At 34.0% G+C, this 27,896-nt stretch overlaps 1 protein-coding gene across 2 annotated transcripts in view; it reads right to left on the bottom strand.

Moving 5' to 3' along the window:
- The window catches only part of LOC114333334 (xanthine dehydrogenase), a 132,818-nt gene that overhangs the window by 6,289 nt on the left and 98,633 nt on the right, over window positions 1-27,896 (bottom strand). For both annotated transcript variants that reach the window (XM_050648324.1, XM_050648325.1), the window contains 5 exons: window positions 22,192-22,500; window positions 18,054-18,391; window positions 11,283-11,589; window positions 10,270-10,543; window positions 6,795-7,018 (listed from right to left, as the gene is read on the bottom strand). In XM_050648324.1, the coding sequence (XP_050504281.1) occupies window positions 6,795-7,018; window positions 10,270-10,543; window positions 11,283-11,589; window positions 18,054-18,391; window positions 22,192-22,500 (1,452 nt within the window). The remainder of the gene's footprint in view (window positions 1-6,794; window positions 7,019-10,269; window positions 10,544-11,282; window positions 11,590-18,053; window positions 18,392-22,191; window positions 22,501-27,896) is intronic.

The raw sequence follows: 27,896 nt of genomic DNA, 5'->3' as shown, positions 1-27,896 counted from the left end.
CGAATTAAATTTGGTGAGTTTTAAGGCATAGTTATTGCGCATGTTTTGACATACAATTAAGAATTCTATATTCACCATTGGCGCGCGTACGGGAATAGTCTGAAATTTTTTAAAGATAAAAATGGTAGGCCACTGAAATATTTCAATTTAAAAATCTTTCTTGAATTTCTCGTTTAATTTATGACAAAAAATCTATCTTCCCTTTTTTTCATGCGACGCTTAGTTTTCATGAAAAAAAAAAGAACAGCTTAACTCTTACAAAGTTTTCGACGAAGTTTCTATATGAATGTGTACAAACTTATTTCGAATACTTTGAAAGCGTTAAGATATTTTATTTTTTGCATGAAAACGAAGAGTCGTGTGAACAAACATGAAGATAGATGGTTTGTCAGAAATTGAACAGGAAATTCAAAAATAATTTTTAATTTGAAATATCTCAGTGGCTTACTATTTTTTTTTTCTTTTTAAAATATCAGACCCTTATCCGTACGCGCGCCAATGGTGAATATAAAATTCTTAATTGTGTGTAAAAATATGCGCAATAACTGTCTTAAAACCCACCAAATTTAATTTGCACATCTCAACCGGTTTTAGAGCAATATATAAATCATCAGTTTGTAAGAAAAATTTTAACACCCCATATCTCGGAAACAAATAATAAAAATCGAATAACAACATATGAGTTATTTTTACATATAAATATTATCCAGCCTTTAAGTTTGACGCGTTCCTCCCCACTTACCCTGTATATAGGTAAGTATAACACTGGTAAACGCACAGTTTGCTGCCGGATTTTTTTTACTGTTTCTAGTTAATTTGGGTCTGCTGAATCCAAAAATGCCACCAGATTTGCTCCATCAGGTCGTTTTCAGAAAATACGACAACAGATCACATTTCTAACAGCGCTAGGTACCTACATATATGTAATTTTAACTATTTAGAATGGGAAATAAGCCACAATATTATTAAAAAATGATTTTTTATTAACGTTTCGACGCTGTTATATTATATATTATTATATTATATTATATATTATATACATATATGTAGTGCTGCTACCCATGAAATAAACCAAATACGAATAAAAAGTAAGATATTTATTGTATAATAATGTACTTACAAAAATCATCACACATATCTGCCAAAAAAACTTAACTTTTCATCTAACAATCTAACCTAACCGGCAGCCTCGCAACAAAAATTTGTTATTCGGCGTCACCTAAAAACTTCCCTTTATATGATTTTCTTGCAAAGGCTTTAAAAGGACGGTCCCTTTGAAGACTCCAGCAGTAATCCGCCATCATGTGATAGCCCCATCTCCCTTATACCCCTCTTCCATCGTTTTGATATCTACCCCAGGCTGTGGGTGAAAAATAGGTCGATTTCAGGATATAATTCAGGAATTTTTAAAACCTATCAGGTGTTGTAAAGGACGAAGCCAGGAATAACTTCTACTAAAATGAAACCAAAAATATTGTGCGCTTTTTTTTAATTGCGATTTTCATTTGTTAAATTTGCAATTTTTATGGATTTTTAATTTTGTAGCTTAGGAAATTGATTTTAGAGAAAAACCTTTTAATAGAAAGTTGTAGTAAATTAAAAAACCTACAATTTGAGCTATGGTAAGTTTAATTTCGTTAATTGGTTATTGCAAAACAGCCTGCGAAAAGTCCAAAATGGCCGTTTTTTACAATTGCATTATTTATTGTACAAATAATTTTTTTTATTTTTTAAAGCTTTAAAATGAAGATCTTTCAATTATTTTCAAATAATAATATTAAATAATTAATATTCAAATTATTTTACAGTCATTGACTAAAGAAAGACTTATATTATCTTAAAATAAAAATTATTATAAAATATAATTACATTTAATTATTAAAAATTATTTTTAAAATCGGTGCTTTTGCGAGCGGCCGAATTTTGCAAATCGCCCGGCTCGCTTCAAATCCGCGCGGTCGGAAAATTTTCACGTAACTTGTATTAAATTTTGACAGAAAACAATTTAATAATATTACCGTTATAATATACAATCTATTTACCACTGTATTTGTTTTTCTTGATAAACTTTTATATGTGAAATTTCATTTCTGAAGAAATAATATTACAAAAATGATACATATATATGAAATATATAACTATATTTTTAATTTTTTCATTGTTATATAAATATAATAATAATAATGTTACTTCTTACTATAATATACATAAAACTTTTTCTTCTTGTTAATAATGTTACTTCTTACTATAATATACATAAAACTTTTTCTTCTTGTAGTGACTATTCTTTTTGGATTTCACATATAAAAGTTTATAAACAAAAACAAATACAGTGGTAAATAGACTGTATATTATAATGGTAATATTATTAAATTGTTTTCTGTCATTTAATACAAGTTACGTAAAAATTTTCCGAGCGCGCGGATTTGAAGCGCGCCGGGCGATGTGCAAAATTCGGCCGCTTGCAAAAGCACCGATTTAAAAAATAATTTTTAATAATTAAATATAATTATATTTTATAATAATTTTTATTTTAAGATAATATAAGTCTTTCTTTAGTCAATGACTGTAAAATATTTTCTTAATTGTTATAAATAAAGGCACTATGATTTAAGAAAGAAAAAACAATTATCTCGGCTTCAGTTGGTTATAGAAAATTTTAATTTTTTTATAAATCTTCGTTTCGTCTTTAGCAACAATAATCTGTAAGTTAGAAACTCATAGGATATACAGGGGCGCTTCAGCTCTAAATGTTTATAACGAAATTTGCCCCCTTATTTGCAAACCCAAAAATTATCTCGGCTTCAGTTGGTCGTAGAAATTTTTTATTTTTTTTATAAACCTTCGTTTTCTCTTCAGCAACAATAATCTGTAAGTTAAAAACTCATAGGATGTACAGGGCCGCTTCAGCTCTAAATGTTTATAACGAAATTTGCCCCCTTATTTTCAAATCCAAAAATTAGAGGTTTAAAAATATTTTACGCATTTATTTACATCAGAATATGAAAACATAACTCTTTCGAAGGATATTGGATGTTTTACCAACTTTCTACGATTTTTTTTCAAAAAGTTATAGCCTTCGACATTTTACCTCTTGGGATAAACAATTTATAATATCTAAGCAACAAATTCGTTAATCTGGCTTTACAATTTTTTTTATGTTTGGAATTGAAAGCTCTTCATTTTAAAGCTTTAAAAAATAAAAAAAATTATTTGTACAATAAATAATGCAATTGTAAAAAACGGCCATTTTGGACCTTTCGCAGGCTGTTTTGCAATAACCAATTAACGAAATTAAACTTACCATAGCTCAAATTGTAGGTTTTTTAATGTACTACAACTTTCTATTAAAAGGTTTTTCTCTAAAATCAATATCCTAAGCTACAAAATTAAAAATCAATAAAAATTGCAAATTTAACAAATGAAAATCGCAATTAAAAAAAAAGCGCACAATATTTTTGGTTACATTTTAGTAGAAGTTACTCTTGGCATCGTCCTTTACAACACCTGATAGGTTTCAAAAATTCCTGAATTATATCACGTTTTTTCACCCACAGCCTGGGGTAATCTTGGTGAAGATTTTCTGGGAAACGATCTAAGTAATAAATTTTAATACTCATATGACAACCGTGTTTGTTAAAATTGTTGAGCATTTATTCTACTCTAATGCCCAATTGGTATACTTCCATATTTGTTGCCATTATGTAGAAGGACACACTTTAAAATTCGTTTGAAACTGTCGATAAAAAGGCGCCAGTGATCTGGTGTATACTCCGATACACCCATTTTTTCTAACAGTCTTTTAATACTGTTATAAAAAACCATATCATCTTGCTGAGAAAAAAAGGCAAAAGATCTTTTATCTCTATTAAGGTGGTATGTAATTTTGGTGTCTGGTTGAAGAACATTCTTTTCATTCAGTCTGGAGGTAAGCAACTCGGAAGAATCCTTTGGAAGGTTCAAATTATTAATCTGCAGTTCGTCAAATAACGTTTCGGCATTATCCTCTGGTAACATACTATAGGTAGACTGCTAAATATTGGAATGGATATCTGCTCAAGCTGATGTGGAATTGGTCTTATTGCTAAATCCAGGTTAGGATATGTTTTCATATATTCACAAGACAGAAATAGCAATCGTCAAAATGATTTTTTGTTTCCGTCCATACCATTGGAAAACCAAATTTAAACATTTTCGTTGTCCTTTCTTCCACTGTCGCAAGTTTTCAATACAAGTTTTGCACACTACATGTGGAGCTCAGGATTTATCTTGATCTCCTAAATGAACACCAAAATAGGCTCTTTTGTTCAATTGCCCATTTGTCTTAGACTTTGTTAAGTTTGTTTATAAACATATTGCAATTATAGTGATGAAATACCTATACAGAAATGTAAGAATATTTAAGTATTGGATAAGTATGTTATATCTCGAAAACTAGAGCTGATAGAAAGAAAAGGTTTGTATTTTTGGAATCAGCACAGATGAATTCTAAAATCAGTTGATTTTTTTTCGGCAGCAAGACAAAAATTTTTTTTGTTGGGTTGTGTAATCTACCTGTAATAGTAGTTTTACTACTTGAAAGTGATAATTCAGGATATACAATTTAAAAAAAGTCTTTAGTTGTCATAATTTACAGACATTCCAGGGTCAAACAAGATAATGATTCCGCAGGGTAGTGTCCTGGGGCCCGTTCTCTATTTACTGTTCACAGATGACATGCTATGTAGAGTTAGATGACAACACTAGTGCCACTTTCGCTGATGACACTGCCATTGTGGCAGTTGGTAAAGATAATACAAACTCAACCATTAGTCTACAAAATGCAGTCATTAAAATTCTATAACTGGACCATGAAGTAAAAAATTTCCTTAAATGAAGATAAATCGGTTTATATAGAATTTACTAGCAAGCGTGAGGAACACAGACCTGCAAATATAAACGGACATGAAATTCCATAATGCTAATACAGCCGAATATCTAGGTCTAAACCTAGATGCAAAACTGAACTTGAAAGCACATGTTAAGAACAAACGTAAAAAGGGAACAATGGGTATGAGATCCAAAAAGATGAATTGGCTTCTTTGAAGGTACTCAGCCTTGTCAATTCATAATAAGATTTTAATCTACAAGCTGATTCTAAAGCCTAAAAGTGAACGTATGGCATCCAGCTGTAGAGTGGTAACAAAAAAACAATATTAAAGTAATACCGACTTCCAAAAAAAAACTATTGAGAAAAAAGAAATACAATAAATCTCCTGCAGACACGAAGAAAAGGTTTCACAGCACCAATACGTCGAGACCATTCAGCTCAGTTTTCCAATATCAAACATTCAGAATTCATATTCGATATTGAACAGTATGTTTTTATCACCCTGTACATCATATTAACCAATTTGTTATCATATTCAAACATGTGCGGGATATTTCATTTGTTTATTTGTCGTAATTTATAAGCTATATTTTGGCAATGAACATTAAATTAGCTGACTAATTAACTTTGTTGTCGTGTGGCCCATGACCTAATTCATGTTGCCAACAAGAAATAATACAATTTAGAATCATTCTCAAGAATCGATTCGACCAGGCCAGAGGTGCCTTTAACTTCAATCACTATGTAGTATCATTAGAGTCTTCAACTAAACGTGTACCAGTAACAATTCAGTATTCAAAGTTCTCCCGGGGTAATTACTCTAGTGTCGGTTTTATAAATAAATTCTTTTATCGCTATTGGTGTTTCCCTTATCTGAAGAACAACCTCCACTGAGCCCTAGGATAATACTCAGCTTCTGGATAACTCTAGCCAAAAAGAATACTCAAGAGGACAAAGTCATATGAGTTAGTGTAGTGCATAGTGCAAGTTAAGTGAAAAAGCTATTGTGATTAGCGAACAAGGAAAAAGTGCTTTAAAGATTAGAACAAGCTAAGAATACAGCACTGGGTGATTCTGAAATTAAATTAGATAGTAGGTTAGGATCTAAAAAGTTACTATTGTCTTTGACTAGATTATAGCCAAAAATATATGAAGAGTACAAGGGAAAAACAAGGAATGTCACATTTTATACATATTGAGGTTTAATTAACACCAATAAAGATTTAATTCTTATATCTAAAAACTACTTATGAGATTCTTAGCAGAATTCTAGCAATTATTAGTCTATAATCTTAATATAATAATAATCTATATTAACTTATTAATTTGATATTGCATCAAAAAACTGCTAACATTCCTCATTTTTGTCCAGTGGCGTGCGAACAATCCTGATCTTTCGCCTGGATACCAATTCTTAAAAAATTTATATAGACTGATCTTTCTGGTTATTGTTTTGAATCGATAGTCTAGTCGATAGTACTCAGTTTTTGCTACCACATGGCGAGAAAAGCCAAAATTCATGAAAAAGTGGCATTCCTTGTTTTTCCCCTGTACTCTTCAATATACTCTCCTTAACGTTTATATTTTTTGTTACAGCATTAAATAAACAACATAAAAAATATTTACAAAAATAGGTGTGACATATATTTTAAAAGAAATGGTCTTAAAAAGTACTATGTACTATCTTTAGGGTAGGAAGGCGCATGCAAAATACACTCATTGTATACATGGTGTAATGCTAAATTTAATACAAAACCTAAATGCTAGCGTTACGAGTTATAGCGTTACGAGTTATAGCGTTACGAGTTATAGCGTTACGAACAGTTGTTACGCTGTACGAACTGACAGCGTTACGAAGTGTCCATTACCATTTATGGGATTACCAACTGTCGTTTAACAATATTTCTTGTCACTATTTGTTTACCTTCGATGAATATACTGCACGTGGGTTTGATACCCCCTTCAATAAGGAAACGTTAAATTCTCCAGGAATATCCGCGAATCCAGGTATCTTGTAAGTTCCGGGACCTCGAGTTAACGTTTCTCCTCTTGGAGAGTACATCATCTCTTCCAGAACAAATAAACCGTAGCCTTGCATAAATGCTCCTTCTACTTGTCCTACATCTATAGCAGGATTTAGACTTTCTCCTGAAAGGAAAAATATTTAATGATATTAACACATGCACGTAGTATCAACAGAGTGTGTAAAACATGCATAATGTTTATTTTTGCATATTATATCCTAAACGTATAACTTTTGCTGCATTTACTACATAAATTTAAACGAATTGTTTAAAACTTTAATACAAATACAGTGGAACCTCGATAAGTCCGTTATAACTCCGTTATAACTGAAATAACATGAAATATATATATGCACAGTACCTATACATCTAAATTACTAAAAACACGCAAACACAAACCTAAGCAAACGGAAGCGAAAAATACAAGACTGTACTACACACAATACAGTCACAATCGGAACGATGTTATGTTATTTAAGAACAGTGAAAACTAAAGATTGTTTAAAAAATAATTTTTTAAATAGTATTTTAGTCTTTTTTAAACAATGCTGTTTGAAATAAAAAAAAGGAATACTACAGGTACCTGTTGTTTCCGATGAAACAACAGGCACCTCTCCATCCGAGCCAATGAACGTCGCTCTGCCGCCAGTGCCGTGTGCCATGAGTCATTTTACCAATCGTATAGTTCAAATTACACAAATAGACATTATCTCTCAAATATTATATACATACATTTTTATTGTTGAAATGTTTGTCTGATGAGAATCGGTCCGGGTTAGCCGGACTTCTGGATTATCGGGGGCCGACTTATTGGGGTTCCACTGTATATTAAAACAGTTGGTTATTGGCAGTTTGTTTAATACTGCAACTTCAAAAGATATTTCTAATTCTTTAAGTACCTTGTCCTCCAATGAAATGGGCAACGCAATTTGTCAGCAGCAGACCTAATAGTGTCGTTCTGGTCGAACCAGGATGTTCTTCGTCATCCAGGACAACGTTTGCTTTATATTGTTCCCTGAATAATTTATGTAATAGTTCATATTTAGGGTTTCTTATTAAGTGGACAAAGTATAGTATTTTTACTACAAAAGCGATATTACGTAGCTCAAAATTTTTGACGTAAGAGAACTGTCAAAACATTAGAATGTGACTTTTCATTATTGCCATGTTTATAATAAACATGGCAATAATGAAAAGTCACAATCTAATGTTTTGACAGTTCTCTTACGTCAAAAATTTTGACCTACGTAATATCGTTTTTGTAGTAAAAATACTATACTTCAGTTTTTTCACTTTTATGATACTCAGAACTTTCTTTCTTTGCTTAGACGCTGTAAAACTTCTTCATTCGTCACTCTGTCTATCCATGATTTCCTCAACATTCAGCAGTATGCCCACATCTCGAAAGCCTCAGTTCTTTTACACATTGTTTAAGGGAGAACCCTCCTAGGGGACAAGGAAGGAGCTTTGATAAGATCAATAGCGCCACATCAACTACAGAATAGCAAACAAGGTTTGATGGCCGCCCCTGGAAACGTCTACTAGTAGACGGCTAATCCTTCCAATATTGGAACAAACCAAATCCTATCGCAAACATTAACCCGGGAGTAGTCGCGCTCACTTCTGTAACGTCGATAGTCGCGTGTGAGATTCTATCTCAAAATACGAATTTAAAACAAATTTTTATTTTGTACTATTTTTATTTACTTTCTATATTGAAAATATATATTTCCAACAATTTTATTAAAAAAACCTGTGTTAACGGCCACCTGCCAACATCGGCCACCTGTCCTAACGGCCAATTTAAAAATTTCCTTCCTTCATTTTTAGTGGCCGTTACTGACAAATTTTACTGCACATATTACGAAAAAGGATGAAATGTGAGATTCTACCTAACGGCGCGACTACTCGCGGGTTAAAGCTAATTGGCTCTCCCCAAAGCCATAAATTCCCCAAAAAGAAGAAGAAGAAGAAAAAATCCTACGCATTACTACACCCTTCCTCGAGGAACTTACGAAATTTTTTCAAAATTGCAAAATTTTTCATTAAGTTATCGCGAAAAAGGATAAAAATTGAGATTCTATCTCACCGCGCGACTACTCGCGGGTTAAGCCACAACGGATCTTTTCAACGGACTTAAATTACTTCGGCCACATAGCAAGAAGAAAGGGAGCTATGAAACTATTGGTAGTAAAAGAAAAGGTAGAAGGTCGATGATCGAGAGGAGAACTTCCAACACGATGGTCAGACCAAATGAAGGTTTTGGTGGAAAAATTCCTACATAAAGCCATCCATCTGGTACAGGATCAATGGAGACTAACAATATTTAGAGTGTCACCACGCCCTGATAAGGGCTCAAGGAATGAGGAAGAGGATGAGTATCTTCTAAAAACTGGCTCTGACAGAAGCGAGCATAAATATTTATTGCATCATTACAGTCAAAGAAAGGTGAGGAAATGTGTAGCCAGGATTGCGGAGATGCCACACAATAAGCATGACAGCGCGGTATTTGTGAGAACTCGTATGTGGGAACAACTCATGTAAACGGTATAGAGATTATAACCATTGAGATTTGAAAATGCACTATAAACTCGGTATAAAAACTCCCAAACCAGCCCTTCTTATTTTCACTCCAACTTAACTTCCAATTACTGCCCAATTAGCTTATACTGGAAGACTTTATAACAGTTGCTGTCAGTTACCGCTGGTAGAAGTATCCGTAAATAATCTTTATCTGTTGCTAGCAAAAGTGTATTGTTTATTGATATATTATTATACATCAGCATAATAATATGCTGATGATACAGAAACTGAATATATTATATTTAGTTATTTATGACTATTTCGTTGGTAATTATCCCTTCAACTTCTCCGAAAATCGTTCCAGTAGATCACACATCCCTGTCAAACTCCTCTCATAATATAATTTTCTTCGAACGCTTGACTTTAATTCTATGGCAGCTGTCTTATTCCAGCTCGAACCGGTGTTTTATTCGAATTCGAATGCCATTCGTCCATCCAGACATAAGTACATTATTTAAAATAGCAATTAACTTCTGGTACATAACAGTGCAATATGCTTGCTTGTAGTCGACAAAGCAAGCGTAGTAATCATTTACATGTTTTCTTTACCTTTATAAATTTTCTTTTTTTGCTTCCAAAATGATTTGCTTTTCCATTATTTGGCTGTTTTTTTTTGTGTCAGTATCGTTATAATTGGAGACTTGCATTCATCTGCGATGGTTACTAATTGAATCGAACAGAAACAGAGCATTTAGTAAACTGGCGACATTATCTTCTTTGCTGTTGTCCGTACTGAGGTATAAGACAATCAAACTAAACTAAAATTGACTAATGCGGTGCAAATTTTCTTACCCAAATCCATGACGATATCAGTTCGTATCACTTGATGGTCTCCAGTGAGTGTATCAATTTCAACTTCGCTACAAGCAACTCCATATGTGAAGTAGTTGTACATTCTGCCTTGGCCAGTTTTCCAGTCGTATCCAAGATCTGGTGTTTTATAAAATCCCGAAACTGCTAAGCTAACTCTGTCAAAATAGGCTGTATTCACCCACTGTTCCCAAGTTCCGTTGGGATTGGCTTCTTTGTATGGCTTTAAGCGTTCGTTTAAGATTTCGCATGCATTCTGCAAATAAATATGGATTGAAATATACAAGTAAAAAAAATAAAATAATGAAATCAAATCAATTTACATATTTTTAATAAGAACACAGCAATCTTAAAAATATGCATGTTAGTTAGTTTCTTTATATATTTACCTGCCTACATAAATATACATAAAACCAGTTTTAATTTAAAAATCACTAATAGACTATGACATGCATTTGTAAGATAAGAGTCAATTGTCAAGATCAAAGAAACGAGAGTATATAGAGGAGCCACCTCTGGATCAGACCACCATTTGGTGAGATCATATACATAAAAAATAACCATCACAACATCTAACAAAAATAAAAAATAATGAGGGTGAAAACCTAAAATCAGAAAGACACCTTACAAATAAATTAAACTACAAGTCTACATCTTTTTTTATAAATTGAGACTATCAACAAAAACAAGAGATGCAAAAAGACTATCAAATGAAGGACAATATGAAAACATGAAATCCCAAATATAGTTAGAAGCATAAGAAGCAATGGGAAGGAAAAATGGCCAGAAAAGTTATAAAAACAAAGACCAGGGCAACAGCAAAGATTATAAGCAACAAATAAAAGAAAAGGATAAAGCTTATCAAAAGTTGCTGACCATAAAAAATTAACAAGACAAAAGAGAATACATACGGCAAACGTACGAAACAAAAAAATAAAAAACAAAAGACACCATTTCTAAGAACATAGTCAAAGGAAAACCCATTCTTAACTTACCAGTACTGCCATTCCATTTAAATCAGATCCAGTACTTGCAGCAGTGGGTGAGGTATTAGGAACCTTGTCAGTACTTGATTCCATTGTATGAATCTTTTCAACCGGGATTCCTAGAGCTTTACTGGCAACTTGGATCATTTTCGTGTAGAGTCCTTGGCCCATCTCGATACCACCATGTGATATTAAGACAGATCCATCGGAGTAAATCAGTACGAGAGCGCCAGCTTGGTTGAGAAAAGTGACACCAAAAGCGATGCCATATTTGGTTGGGACGATGTTTAGACCACGTTTCTTGTATTTGTTCAACCTATAAATTAAAATATTGATTAATTTTGTTAATTTGAAAGTAAATTTACATCAATAACAATTAACAGCATTAGGGGGGCAGTAACCCGTCGGCTAACAGAATAGAATTATGGAAAAAATTTAAGAAAAATCCTTTATAAAATTTATATTTTTTAAAATTCCCTAAAATGGGATAGATCACAAATGCAGAACTAGTTTTCGATCTGATTACAGATCATCATAAGTGCTGAACAGGATACTAACATGCTAAGCCACCAAAATTGAGAATATTCGAGTAAAAACCCAATAAAATTAAACAGTGACGGAAACATTGACTAGAATTATTATAATTAACATGGATGTTTTAAATATCACATGATTAAGCCCGGACAGTTGTTTACACCAGGGCAAAGTCCCTAAGAGCTGGAAGAACTACTCTAAAGTAATCTTATTACACAAGAAAGGTGATAATCGAAAGTTGGAAAACTACAGGCCCATCAGTCTACTGTCACACCTGTTTAAAATACTCACCAAAGTCATAACTACCCGACTAACAAGGAAATTAGATGAATACCAACCATATGAACAGGCAGGTTTTAAAAAAGGCTATTCAACTTCCGATCACCTGTTAACCACAAAAATATGAATAGAAAAATCTAACGAATACAGGTTTCCAGTTTTTATAGCATTTGTAGACTACGAAAAAGCTTTCGACACCATAGAACACACGGCCGTAATAAACGCAATGCAACATTGTATAATACAGAGCAGATATATTAACTTAATAAAATAAACTATGAACCAAGCTACAGCTACATACTACCTAAATGAAAATGAATACACGAACCCTGTACCATTAAACAGGGGAGTCAAACAGGGAGATACTCTATCACCCAAACTGTTCACCTTAGTTTTGGAGGACGTGTTTAAAAATCTAAATTGGAAATATAAGGGAATAAACATCAATGGCCGCTACCTCAGTAATCTACGATTTGCGGATGACATAATCCTGATAGCTACTGACCTACAAGAACTGCAAACCATGCTTTCAGAACTAAACACAGAATCTTCTAAAATAGGACTGAAAATGAATTTAAACAAAACAAAAGTCATGCACTCCGAAGAAACCGTGACAATAATAAACGACAAAGTTATAGAAAAAGTTGAAGAATATAATATATACTTGGACAAAAAATAATACTAAATAGGGAAATTCAAACGGCAGAAATAAAAAGAAGAAGAAAGTTAGCATGGGCAGCATTCGGCAAACTGAACTATATACTCAGAAATCAGCAAATTCAACTACATCTTTGATCTAAAGTTTTTGATGCATGCATTATTACGATATTAACATATGGGGCACAAACATGGACAATCACAAAAAAGAATATGAACATACTCAAACTCACTCAATGCGCGAGGGAAAGAGCAATGCTTGGCAGATCACTTAAGGACAGGAAAACAAACACATGGATAAGACAGAAAACCAAAGGTCACCGATGTGGTACAAAAATCATTAAAATTGAAATGGGAATACGCTGGGCATGTAGCTAGAAGCGATCTAAACAAATGGCACAGAACAATTCTAACCTGGAGACCATACCAACACAAAAGACCCAGTGGTAGATCTCCTATGAGATGGACAGATGATCTGAAACGAATTGCCGGAAAAAATTGGCTACAAGTAGAGTACAACAAAAAACAATGGAAAGGAAGACTTGAAGAGGCTTATGTTTAGATGTGGACGTGAATGGCTAGACGAAGAAGAAGAAGAAGAAGAGGCCCGGGCACCATTTGACCCTCACTTGAGTTAAATAATTCGTTCAAAGGTTTTGCTACCTCACATTTTGAACGGTCGTTGACAACTAATTATAATAAAATCTTGAAAGATGTCAAGACATCTCTCTTGAAATGGTGCCGGGAGCCTAATCATGTAATATTTAAAGCATCCATGTTAATTATTATAATAATTCTAGTCAATGTTTCCATGACTGCTTAATTTTAAAGGGTTTTTACCCAAATATTTTCAATTTTGGTGGCTTAGCATGTTAGCATCCTATTCAGCACTGATGATGATCTGTAATCAGATCGAAAACTAGTTCTGCATTTGTGATATAGTTCTTTTTTAGTGAATTTTAATAAACATACCTTTTATAAAGGATTTGCTTACATTTTTTGTGATACATGGTATACTACAGCCAGCTGCAGGAAAACCTTTTTCTTTGTGGATTTGAGAATTATGGAAGTGAGGCCAAACGAATGGAGAAGCATTATATCAGTACCTGTTTATGAAAACATGATATATATAAAACAATGCACAGTTGTAAACAACGAGTCTACACCTTTTCTTTATAAATTGAGACTATCAACAAAAACAAGAGATGCAAAAGGACTATCAAATGAAGGACAATATGAAAACATGAAATCCCAAATATAGTTAGAAGCATAAGAAGTAATTGAAAGGAAAAATAACCAGATAAATTATAAAAACAAAGACCAGGGCAACAGCAAAGATAAAGCAACAAATAAAAGAAAAGGCTAAAGCTTATCAATAGTGGCTGACCATAAAAAATTAACAAGACAGAAGAGAATACGTATGTTTATACATAATACATAACTGTTTATGAAAACATAGTAGATACAACAATGCACAGGATCATAAAACTGCTTATACCATGTAAAAATGGGAGAGAGTAATTGATAGACCAATGATATAACGTGAAGAAACTGAAATATCTGATAATCAGTTTGGCTTTATGTAAGGCAGATGAACAACAAATGCAATTTTGATTATAAGGCAGTTAGTAAAAAAATACAGGAAAAAACAAACGCTCATATTTATGGTATTCTTTCGTTTTGAGAAAACAAATGATAGAGTTCCTCGATTCTGTGGTAGGCGCTAAATAGGAAAAGAGTTCCCGGTGAATATGTAAATATTTCAAGAGCCATACGAAGGACTAACAGCTTGTGTTAGGACAGGTGTAAGAGAAACTGATAAATCTCATTAATTTCATTGAAGCTAGGATTGTACCAAGGCTCGATGCTTCATCTTCATTTTTCTCATTAATGTTGGAACAAATAATAGCGAAACTACACGGTAACATTCCTTGGTGCTTAATGTTTGCTGATGATTTAGTATTAGTAGAAAATAGTGAAAGCGATTTAGAACAACAACAACTACTAATAAAATGATTACATTTTATGGTAAAATGATTGGGAAAAAATTTATTAATAACTATTAGACTGGGTAGATTTTAATCCGGTGCCGCCCAAAATCCCGACAGCCAAAATCCCGACGGCCAAAACACCGACACACCAGAATCCCGACACATCAGAATCTCGACAGGTCAAAATCCCGACATGCAACAATCCTCGCATAAGTAAAAATTCCGACTTGTGTTTAATACTTTTAATACAAAATACTTTTGTTTAGTAACAAAAAATAAAAAACAGATGGCCATAAACAAAAAACAAGAAATAAATGTAATTATATGTTAAAAAGAAACTTATCAAACCTGTCGGGATTCTGGCCTGTCGGGATTTTAGCCTGTCGGGATTCTGGCGTGTCGGGATTTTGGCCGTCGGGATTGTGGCTATCGGGATTTTGGCTGTCGGGATTTTGGGGTAGACCCATTTTAATCAATGGTATTACATAGTAATGGGACAAATGATGAAGATGAATGCAGAAGAATTAATGTTGGATGAATGGAGTGGAAGGAAGCGAGTGGTGTGTTGTCTGACAGAAAGATTTCAATGAAGCGGAAGATAAAATGTTATAAAACTGTCATAAACAGGTAAGGAAACAAAAAAAAAAGGAACAACGAGTGCATATGGAGCAAATAAGTATGTTTAGATCGATGTATGAAGTGAGAAAAAAAATCACATTAAGAATGAAAATATTAGATTGGTTGGGTATATTCAACGTCGAGAAGTTTCCTGGGAATAATAAGAGAGAAAGACCAAAAATACCTAAGTGGAGAAGCTTAGGCAAGACATGTAGGTAAATGGGATGATATTGGTATGACTCAAGATAAAAATTTATGGAGAATATAATGTACTTATTTAGAGAAGCTGACCCCGCATAGAAATAAAGACAAAGAGAATACTAATGATTAGCCAATGTAAAGCTAGCCCTATACTGGCATGCGCAATTCTTGGACTATATCAACAGGCCTAAATACAGTGAGCACGAGCACGTCAAGGTTGAAATAAATTCATTTTTTCGTGAATGGATGATTTTGAAAATAAATTCCGAAGCAGATCGTCTTTTATTTTTGAATTATTAATTTTTGGTATATATTACATCATACTTACGTCATCCTAGTTACTAGTTACGTCATCCATCTGAGCGTGATAACGTAATCGATGATTTTTTTAATGAGAATAGGGGTCGAGTGATAGCTCAGATATTTGAATTATATGCAAATGTGAAGGTTGAGGATAGGCTAACAAAAGAAATTCAAATCCGTCTCTGAGTCCGACAGGGATATATCTTATCACTACTTTTATTTAATTTGTGTAGTGAAGCCATGTGTCAACAAGCACTCGCGGAAGAAGATGTTGGTCTGATAATAAATGGTGAGCCGATCAACAATATAAGGTATGCTGACGATATGGTCCTCCTATCGAGTAAGCTAGTAGAACTACAACATCTCGTTGAAAGTCTCAATATAATACTGTAACGGTTACGGCTTGAATATCATTATCATCAACCCGTACTCGTTCACTGCTGGACATAGGTCTCCCTCAGCTCTTTCCATCTTTCTCTGTTTTGTGCGGCTTGCATCCAGTTGCCAACAATACGCTTCAGATCGTCAGCCCATCTGGTTGGTGGTCGTCCTCTGCTCCGTAGTGCTTCTTCTCGTGGCGCGACCACGAGAAAAGGCTTGAATATAAATTTGAAAAAAAACTAAATTTATGATAATCGCGAAATTAAACAAATTAGAGCTAATCTTGTAATAGACAGTACAGCGATTGAGATTGTGTCCTGTTATAAATATGTAGGTGCTTGGATCACAGACGATACTGATCAATTTAAAGAGATTAAATGTAGAATACAAATTGATAGATCAATCTTTAATAGAATGCGTAAACTCCTTTGCAATCGTGATATCAACACAAAGTTAAGAATACGAATACTGCGGTGTTATGTCTTTTCCACCCTGTTCTATGGAGTGGAGGCGTGGACACTAAAACAGTCGACCATGAAAAATATCGAAGCATTCGAGATGTGGTGTTATAGGCGCATCCTCAAAATATCATGGATGGACCGCGTCACTAACACGCAAGTACTCCAAACTTTAGACAAAAGGTGCGAAATTATAAATGAGATAAAAACTAGAAAGATGGAATACTTGGGGCACATTATGAGGGGTGAAAGTACGAACTTTTAAGAAATATCATGCAGGACAAAATTGAGGACAAAAGAAGTGTAGGAAGACGAACAATATCGTGGCTTCGCAATCGACGTGAATGGTTCGGGTGTAGTTCGATTGAACTTTTTAGGCGCGCTGCCAACAAAGTCGCAGTGGTCATGATGATTTCCAATCTCCGTTAGGAGCGGCACGTGAAGAAGAAAAAGAAGAAGATAGATCAGTTGAAAGGTTATTTAATTCCCGATTCAGTAATATAAAAATTACCATAATTATTTATACAGGGTGTCCAAAAGTTTTTTTTAATTAAATTAATTGAGACAAAAAGAAGAATGTATGTAATTTATTGAATTCAATATACATTTTACTGCTGTCAGAAAACAGGAAGAAATGTTTATTTGACAAATAAAGACTGATTTACGCTTAAATTAAATGTTAAAGCTGTCACCCACCTGCCTCTTGGCAGCTTGAACATTTAATTTAAGCGAAAAGCAATGTTTATTTATCAAATAAACATTTTTTTTTCTATTTTCTGACAGCATTAAAATGTATTTTGAATTAAATAAATTACATACATTCTTCTTGTCAATTAATTTAACTAAAACATTTTTTTTGGACACCCTGTATCAATAATATTGTACATGTTTATATTACTGAATAGCGAATTAAATCACCTTTCAAATGAAATAGCACACGACACCTATTCTCATTTTAAAAAATCATCGATTACGTCATCATGCCCAGATCGATGGCGTCACTAGTATAATATATATGTCAAAAAATCGAAATTTAAAAATAAAAATCTATCAGTTTTGGAATTTATTTCCAAAATTGCCCATTCACGAAAAAAATGAATTTACTCCAACTTTTACGGGCTCACTGTATATTGAAATCAACGGGGATAAGTGAACTGTCAACAACCATGTAGTTTCCGGTAGTTTCCAGTAGTTTCCAATTTGCAAACCTTCATAAGTGGAGTCGGCACTAGAGGAAAAATAAGATCAAGTGGCATGAGTGTGTCTGGAACATTTGTAAGTACATATTATAGGAACTAAATCAAAAGGGCAATTTTAGAGTTAGAACCTGAATTATTCTAGTTATCGCTTTATCATACCTGTTGAATTCTTTCACTGCTTCTCTTCTACTTAAATAATTCGAAGACTCCTTGCACTCCCTCCAACACTTATCCAGAGTACAATTTTCCAAGACTTGGTTGAAGTTAGTTGCATCACCTTCGTTGTATAAATTAATTTGGCTGATTTCTATAGGATCCTTCTGCAAGTAATCAGCAATCTGCTGAACAATAACCTCAGCCATGTACATTCCTTGGGGGGCTCCAAATCCTCGAAAGGCTGTATTGGAAGGAAGGTTTGTTTTACATAGAGTGCCCTTGACTTTACAAGTTGGTATGTGGTAAGCGTTTTCAGCATGAGTCACGGCCCTAGCCATTACCTAAAAATTTTAGAAATGTTTGTCCGAACAGCTCCGATTTGAGCGAATTTAATTACTTAGTATTTACAGGTGAACCAGAATAGGAATAGACGTTAATATAATTATTGCATGCGCGCTAGCAAATTTTGTCACACAACGCTCAGTTGATCGACAGCTGTTTATGCGGATAGTTTCACTATAGTGGCGATTCGTGACATTGACAAGTTTCGTGTAAAATCTCAATTTTTAGTAATTTTTAATAATAGGCTTTTGATTATGTACTTAAAGGAACTACAACGTTAATGGGATTTTATTGTTTCATATGGTCAATGGACCTCTAAATATGAAAAAACCGCGGAGTGCTACCATTTAAAGGGGTGCGTTTATGAGGAAGGGGTGAATTAGTCCCTAGCCACAGGGTGCATTAGGGTGAGTTCTATGCACTTTTGGTACAAAGACGTCTACAGAAAAAAATTGTTTCAAATTAAATTTACTATCGAAATATTACCTTTTAAGTCAAATATATATTTTTTTACAAAAACATATTCAAAAAAAGCAAAAAAAAACACGAAAGAATATAGGTATAGGCATTGTTTCACAGAAAAAACCTTTCATCCTTCCTCTTTAAAATAAGAACGTTTGGTAGACATTTCTAGGATTTATAGTTTCCGAAATATGATTTTTTAAAGTTCGCCTCTCACAGCATTTTTGAGCTATTTTCCCCATTATTTCGCAAACATTGTTCTGTAACTTTTTTCTACGCATATCTAGGTATATGCAATGGTACATTTAGTAGGAAGAGAAGACAATTACCATTAAAATGGTCTATTGTATAAGGTTGTATCACTATTTTTAAGCAAGATATGGTTTTTCAAAATTATATACTTTTAACGATTTTTTATTTTGTTTACGATTATTTTTCAAATTTCTCATTATAAGTTAAGTAACTTTTTTTCTTGTGCATTTAGGTATATATATATATATATATATATATATATATATATATATATATATATATATATTGTGAAATAAAAAGAAAGTTTATTTTATTTTCTTTAAAATGGTGTACATTTTTTTTAACTTTTTTTTTTAATAACACTTTTCCGTATTGTGAAATATAAAGGTGTTTTACTCTTGAGAGAAATTCATATTTTTTAACATACCTCGTATACTATTGATAAAATTTGATATATTATGATTGCATCTTTGGTTTTAGGCTATGAATAATAGGTCATTTTATGAAGAATATTTTTAACAATAAAAAGGTTTTCCATATGGTTCCTTAGTGAGACATATTGCATGTGTAGTATACATCATGTCATATTTTGAGAAAGCATAATCTTGTTTAAAAATAGTCCTAGTATTTTTTACAATGCACCATTTTAAATAAAAGAAATTAAGCTTTCTTTTGTATTGAGCAATGTATATATCTAAATAAAAAAATTGTAAAACATATCAAAAATCGTTAAAAGTATAAAATTTTGAAAAACCATATCTTACTTAAAAATAGCCACATAACCTTCTATAATAGACCATTTTAAAGTTACTTTAAATGTACCATTGCATATACCTAAAACTGGGTATAAAAATTACAGAACAATGTAAACAATAAGGCGAAATAATATAAAAAATGACCCAAAAATGCTGTCAGTGGCGAAATCTGAAAAATCATATTTCGGAAATTATAAATCATAAAGACTTTTACCTAAAGTTATTTGAAAGAGGAAGGATGGAAGTTTTTTCTGTGAAGCAATGCCTATACATATATCCCTATGGAAAAAAGTTATTGAGCAAAAACAAAATTGCTTTCAGCCAGTTGCCATCTAACTGTCGTCATGTAGAGACACATCAACTCACTTTGCAACCCACGTGATGGGAAAGTCGGACATCTTTGATTTTAAAGCACCCTATGTAACGCACAGCTGGCACAGCTGAATGTGGCTGCATTTTTATGTTTGTGCATCACAGTGTTGCCATGCTGTTTTCTGTATATTTCTTTCATAATTTCAATCAATGTTAAATATACCTACAAGAATAATAGGATAATAACATTTACTTCTCCGTCATTATACTAGGTATAATGATAAATAAGGTGTCAAATTAAAGCTTATAATCCAAGGATAGTATTAAAGGTAAGAAATTAGACCTAGGTTGTCTGTCCGTCTGTCTGTCTGACCGCGAATATAACTCCTCCGTTACTATACCAGGTAGAATGACAAATGAGGTGTCAAATGAAAGCTTATAATAAAAGGATGGTACTAAAGGTGAGAAATTTGACATAGGCTGTCTGTCCGCCTGTCCGTCCAACCACGAATATAACTCATCCGTCACTATAGCAGGTAGAATGACAAATGAGGTGTCAAATGAAAGCTTATAATACAAGGATGGTACTAATGGTGAGAAATTTGACATAGGCTGTCTGTCCGTCTGTCCGTCCGACCGCGAATATAACTCCTTCGTCACTATACCAGGTAGAATGACAAATGAGGTGTCAAATGAAAGCTTATAATACAAGGATGGTACTAAAGATGAGAAGTTTGACATAGGCTGTCTGTCCGTCTGTCCGTCCGACCGCGAGTATAACTCATCCGTCACTATACCAGATAGAATGACAAATGAGGTGTCAACTGAAAGTCTATAATCCAAGGATAGTAGTAAAGGTGAGAAATTAGACCTAGGTTGTCTGTCCGTCTGTCTGTCTGTCCGCGAATATAACTCCTCCGTCACTATACCAGGTCGGACGAACAGGCGGACAGACAGCCTATGTCAAACTTCTCATCTTTAGTACCATCCTTGGATTATAAGCTTTCATTTGACACCTCATTTGTCATTCTACCTGGTACAGTGACGAAGGAATCATATACGCGGTCGGACAGATAGACGGACAGACAGCCTAGGTTAAATTTCTCACCTTTAGTACCACCCTTGGATAAGCTTTCATTTGACACCTCATTTGTCATTCTACCTGGTATAATGACGAGGGAGTTGAGTTTGCAAACAGACAGACAAGACGGACGGACGGACAGACGGACGTGGACAATTCAATGTTTTCACATTTTTTCAAAATTGGTGAAAACAACAACATAATAAACTTTACTTAATTGGTGTTTCAAAACTACTTACTTTTAACACATTAGGTACACAATATTACAAGGTTTCTAGCAAGTTAAACGTCACAATGATTTAAAATAATCAAGTAAAAACCTATATATACATAACATATTAGAACATACCTAAAATACACAAAAATGATACATTTCACACACAAATATAATATCACAAAAAATTGTAACGTGATAGTATGAAAAAATAGAGGATACGGCAACGGTGTTACATGTGACGGTCGGCCCGGGTCGGATTCAATGCCAATATCTACACAGACATATATTAGGGTGCTTTAAAATCCAAGATATCCTGAAAGTCATACTTTACCGAAGGGCATAATTCTTTATAAATATTATCCATCCTATGTAATTTCAAACAAATATGCGATTATAACATAATTATTTACCATTTAAAGGTTTCTCACCCTGGTATTTCTTTGGTGGCTCAGCTAACATTTAACCTGTTCTTAACACTGATGATGATTTCGTAAAAAATCGAAAACGTTCTGTGGTGTAGCCCTTAAAGATATTACAATAAAAAAATTTATATCTTTTACAAAGGAATTTTTTTATTAAACAATTTAGAAAGGAAAAAAGATTTATTGTGTTGACTGATGAAACTGTATGTTTACAAATGAAGTCTGCATCCCTTCTCCGGTTTGCGCGTAGCTTACGTCTATTCCTATTCTGGTCGGAGTGTAACTAGGTAGTACTTACCGAGAATGAAAGATCATTTGAATACCCAGAATTTGCATAAAGTTCTGCATTGAGACCTAACATTTTACCACTTTCGTCAAAGGCTACTTTATATTTATAATAGAACGGGTGTCTTGCACCAGTCATCACAATGTCTTCATCTCTATCCAACATGCACCTTATCGGTCTGTTAAACTTTTTAGCTGCAACTGCTATCGGTAGCGCCAACATAGCGGCTTTAGATTCTTTTCCTCCAAATCCACCTCCTAACCGCTTTACTCTGCTTACTATTTTGTGCTGGGGAATGTCCAAAACTTCACTGACTAGTCTCTAAAAAAATAAATTCAATAATTGATTGTCTGTAGGTCCATTAATATGTTTATAACTAAGACAATGTACACCCCATAGTAATATAGCACTATAGATATGGTTATATCGGAGAATATTTAAAATCCCGTGGACTGACTGAGTCCCAAATTAGGAGGTCCTAAGAAGAATTAAGAAAAACCGAGAGGTACTGACCACCATCAAATCTCGAAAGTTATAATATACTTCTCTTATGTGAAATGAATCCAGATATGAACTTCTAGAAGCCATCCTGCCAGCAAAATTATTTTTGGATAGCAAGGTCCAGGCAGAAGGAGAACATCCTGGTTAAACAATCTCAGAACTTGGTTCAACAAAATATATGTGCACTGCAGATAAGATGAAGACTGCCATGATGATCGCCAACATTCGCCACGGGTAAACACATCAAAAAGAATAAGACTAAACAGAGAAGAGAGAAACAAGAGTCTGTTGAGCACAATTTCAATACCGTGCCGACCAAAGCAAATTGGATGCGAAAATCATGCTTGAAAGCTAAAAGGCAACAGTAAAAATCGTTATGGCTTATACATATTAGTATATTTATAATGAGGCAACTTCAAGAGAAATCGTTAGAATACAACAAACCGGCATATTTATGTTTCGTGGACCTTAAGAAAGCATTTGACAGGGCCAAATTAAAGGACGTTATCCATTTTTGTTATACTCAAGAGAGATACCTCTAGGAATAATTAAAACGATCGAAAATATCTACCAGAACAGCACAATAAAAGTAAAAGTAGAAGATGAGTTAACTGACCCAATTGAAGCTGGCAATGGGATAAGGCATGGGGATTCCTTGAGTCCGTTATTGTTCAATGTGATCATGGATGAAATAATAAAAAAAGTAAGAACTAAAAAAGGATACCAAATGGGAGAAAAACAACTTAAAATAATCTGCTATGCAGACGATGCAATACTAATCTCTTAAAGTGAAGATGATTTACAACATATGCTGAACCAATTTAACATAACCGCCAAAAAATTTAACATGTTAATTTCCCCAAAAAATACAAAATGATTGTAACAGCAAATCCAATAAGATGTAAATTGGAGCTGGATGGTCAGATAATAGAACATTTGATGGAGTTTAAATACTTAGGCATCACACTATCTAGCTACGGAATAGGGTGGTTCAAAAAAAAACTTTTTCTCTTATTTCAGATCGCTATAGTGCTCAACAGTTGCCACTGGTAGACTTGAAAAAAGCACTAATTATTATTTTTTTATTAATTTGTCTTCCGGTCGCGCAATGCCATCGAAATTAGCAAAAATTGTGAAAAACCTTAATTTTTCAATTTTTTTTTAAACAGGCCAGATGGTTTTAATTGCGTTCCTATACCATGAATTAACTACTAAAAGTATGTAAAATCAATATAAATGCACTTAATATACATTTGTTTCATATCTTCCGGTCGCTCAACGTAATACAAAATGAGTAAAATTAGTAGTTTTTGCAAAATTTCAAAGTTTGACTGATTAGTACAATTTAATCATACGACTTTTAGAGATGCTATAGTTTAATTCAATTACAATAATATATTTAAAATCCAAGCATCTAAGATACATTTTGATATTCAAGTGGAATTAGGTCGCGCAGCTTCGTCAAAAACAGCAGACTACCGAGAGGCGAGGCGAAAGTGACGAATGCCAGCGAAGCTCGCCCAGCCACAAATAGAAATACATGTGGAAGACCTCTACAATGGAATATTTGTCTTCTCCGTTACAACGAACTGCCATTACGCCACCTTTTCCAACACTTGGATGGAAATACAACAGGCACTATAGGATATCCGGACCGATTGGAAACGCCCTACCTGATTGTGAAAGACTACCAGTTGTTGTTGATTTTAATCGTTGCCATCGCTGAGCGCTGCAATAATGTGGTTCTAATATAGCCGTCTCTGGAACTGTGTCCACACACTTTACTTGAAGCTACGGTCCCTAGCTTGACGCATTTTTCAACTGCCTGTGTATGGCATGGCAAAGTATCTATACTCATAACAGGCTTGAAGTCATTGCTCACATACTGTTTTATCTCTTCATTAGTCAATGTTCTTAGCAGTAGAGGGGAGTCAGTGTACTGGTGTTCCAATTGATAATTTCGTAATACTATTTAGCTTCAAAGTTTAAGTTTGGTGGTTTAAAGATTCTGAGTCACATTCAGATATTGCTTGCTTTTCCTTCATGATACGCCTAAAGCCCAGCTCTCGGAAATAGTTTCTGTCATCAGTTACCATAGCCAAAAGTAAATTTTCGGGATGGACAAAGTAAGCATTCCGTTGTAAAACGGGATCAACAAATTGAAGAAGCTCTACTGGTAAGTACCTTGAATATTCAATGATTTTGTAATCATGTCTAGACCCATCTGTGAATTTGTGGTTTATTTTTATGGCAAACCACATAGGCATATTATAACATTTGAGAATGAATGTGACAATCTCTGTCAGATTTTCAGAAGGGTTGGACACACTGATGTAGAAACGCAAAACTTGGTTTGCAGTAGTAAGCCATCTTGAATGTGACGTTGGGATAGGATCACGTACCCACTACAAAGTCTTCTGAACAATGTCCTGACTTGATGACTTCTGATATCTCAAGCAAGTACAATTATTGGTGCTTAAGAGTTGACAAGCTTAAGAATACGCTTGTCAACTTTTGGAATCTCACAATCAACAGAATTAAAATCAATAAGTGGTAGTTTTTCACAATCAGGTAGGGCCTTTCCAATTGGTCCGGAATATCCTATTGCTCCTGTTGTATTTTTATCAAAGTGTTGGAAAAGGTGGTGGAATGGCAGTTGGTTGTAATGGAGAAGACAAATACGCCATTGTAGAGGTATTCCCACATGTATATTTATTTGTAGCAGCGCGCGCTTCGCTGGCATTCCACTGCGCGACCGAATTCCACTTGAATATTAAAATTTATCTTATATGCTTGGATTTTAAATATATTATCGTAATTAAATTAAACTATACCATCTCTAAAAGTTGTATGATTCAATTGTACCAAACAGTCAAACTTTGAAATTTTGCAAAAACTACTAATTTTACTCATTTTGTATTACGTTGCGCGACCGGAAGATATGAAACAAATGTATAATAAGTGCATTTATATTTATTTTACATACTTTTAGTAGTTAATTCATGGTATAGGAACGCAATTAAAACCATCTGGCCTGTTAAAAAAATATATGAAAAATTCAGGTTTTTCACAATTTTTGCTAACTTTGATGGCATTGCGCGACCGGAAGACCAATTAGTAAAAAAATAATAATTAGTGCTTTTTTCAAGTCTATACCAATGGCAACTTTTGCGCACTATAGCGATCTGAAATATAAAAAAAAGTTTTTTTCGAACCACCCTACTACGAAAGGCTCGAAACAGAAGTGGAAGATCAAGCGAATAGAGCAAACAGAGCCGCAGTTTGCCTGAACGACACAATATGGAGAAATAAAAATATCGGAAAAGAAATGAAAGGCAGAATTTACAAAACAGTCATCAGACCAATAATGACATACGCGGCAGAAACACTACCCGACACGAAAACCAAAGTCACCGATGTGGTTCAAAAATCACTAAAATTGAAATGGGAATACGCTGGACATGTAGCTAGAAGCGATCTTAACAAAAATGGCACAGAACAATTCTAACCTGGAGACCATACGAACACAAAAAACCCAGAGGCAGACCACCTATGAGATGGACAGATGATCTGAAACGAACTGCCGGGAAAAATTGGCTACAAGTAGCGTACAAAAAAAACAACGGAAAGGAAGACTTGAAGAGGCTTATGTTCAGATGTGGACGTGAATGGCTAGACGAAGAAGAAGAAGGTCACAGAAACACACTTGTTTATAAATGACGGTTGAATATGTTTAAGGGTTCGTAACAAACTTTGAATTAATACGTCAAAACAAATTCTAATATTAATTGTTGCACGAAACGTCTCTACCGGTGATTTTTCTAAGACTACGTTAAAAACACGTTTTTTTGAAGATATTCTTCTTTAGCGGCGAATCGATTGAGGGTAAAATTGTACATGATCCGCGCGCCTGCGCACACTGACAGTATGTAGTTCTGACAGTATGTAGTTCATTGCTAATCTTTCAAGATAGGTATGTATGTATCTGTAACCGTGCAAATAAGTCATTAAAAGAATATATTAGTGGTTTTAGGAAATGTATTATTTATTATAACTCTTGTGTTTTTGGATTTGTGTTTCCCTGTAGTAAAATAATAAAATTTTATGTAAGCATAACATTTTTACACTCTATGTCAGTGGCGGCTCGTGATTTTTACAATAGGGGAGGCTATACCCAACTGTAAAATATCTAGACAAATTTGCACTAGCAAAAAAATGCGCCAAAAAATGTAATTTAAGGCTCTATTTTTTGACCATTTTTTATTTACATTTCATAATATCATCCTAATTCATAATTTCATGATATCATATCATTTTAAAAATAGTTAATCTAATTGTAAAAGTTTAATACCAAAGTTTGTGTCGTTTATTTGTTAACAATTCCATCTATTTGTAAATAGATACCTATGCACATCAAAATAAATACAGATTTGAAGTTTTGCAGTCCATACATAATGAAGCTTCAAATTTTTTAAGATACTCAACTGAATTTTTTTAATTCTAAACGCGGCCTACTGCCAATTCAAAAACACGATAAATTACCGATATTTTGCTTTGAGTTAGAGATATCGGAAAAAGTTATTTGAGCAAGTTGTTCCAAATATTATTATAACCCCACATACCAAATTTCATAACAAAATTCGCACTTTTAGATTTTTCATTATTTTTAGTCAGGAGCCTAAAATTCGTTGTCCCGAGACGCACGCAACCACGCAACGGAGCCGAGAAGCTACTCTGCCTCCCTTGGTATATCTCCGGGCAGCGTGTGATGGCGCCGTAGTTGCCACTGTTAGGAGACTGGGTCTCCTTAAACGCCTGTTGCGCTGCACGGAGCATTAGCAACGGAGACTGCTGGGCTTCTCGGCTCCGTCCATGCATCTCGGGATAACCCAGGGTCCTGCCTACAATAATATTTAATAAAACTGAGACGCGATCATGCGTTCTAATGCTATTAATGCTCCGTACGTATGGATAATTAGTGATAATATGGAATATTGTTTTCGCGATTCATGATAAACAAAACAGTGTAGAGTGTGTAAAAAATTTATGGGGAGGCTGAGCCTCCCTTGCCTCCTCTAACGAGCCGCCACTGCTATATGTCGCCGTGTTGTGTAATTATATCCGAAACTTACATGTCTATTTCTAGGGCCTCGCTGGAGTAGTGGGAAATGCGTTAGCACTGAGATTGGAAGGTTGCGGGTTCAATTCCTGGGCGA

This window comes from Diabrotica virgifera, chromosome 4 (assembly GCF_917563875.1).
Source record: "Diabrotica virgifera virgifera chromosome 4, PGI_DIABVI_V3a".
NCBI classification, from domain to species: Eukaryota; Metazoa; Arthropoda; class Insecta; order Coleoptera; family Chrysomelidae; genus Diabrotica; species Diabrotica virgifera.
This window is presented reverse-complemented; position numbering and strand designations above follow the sequence as displayed.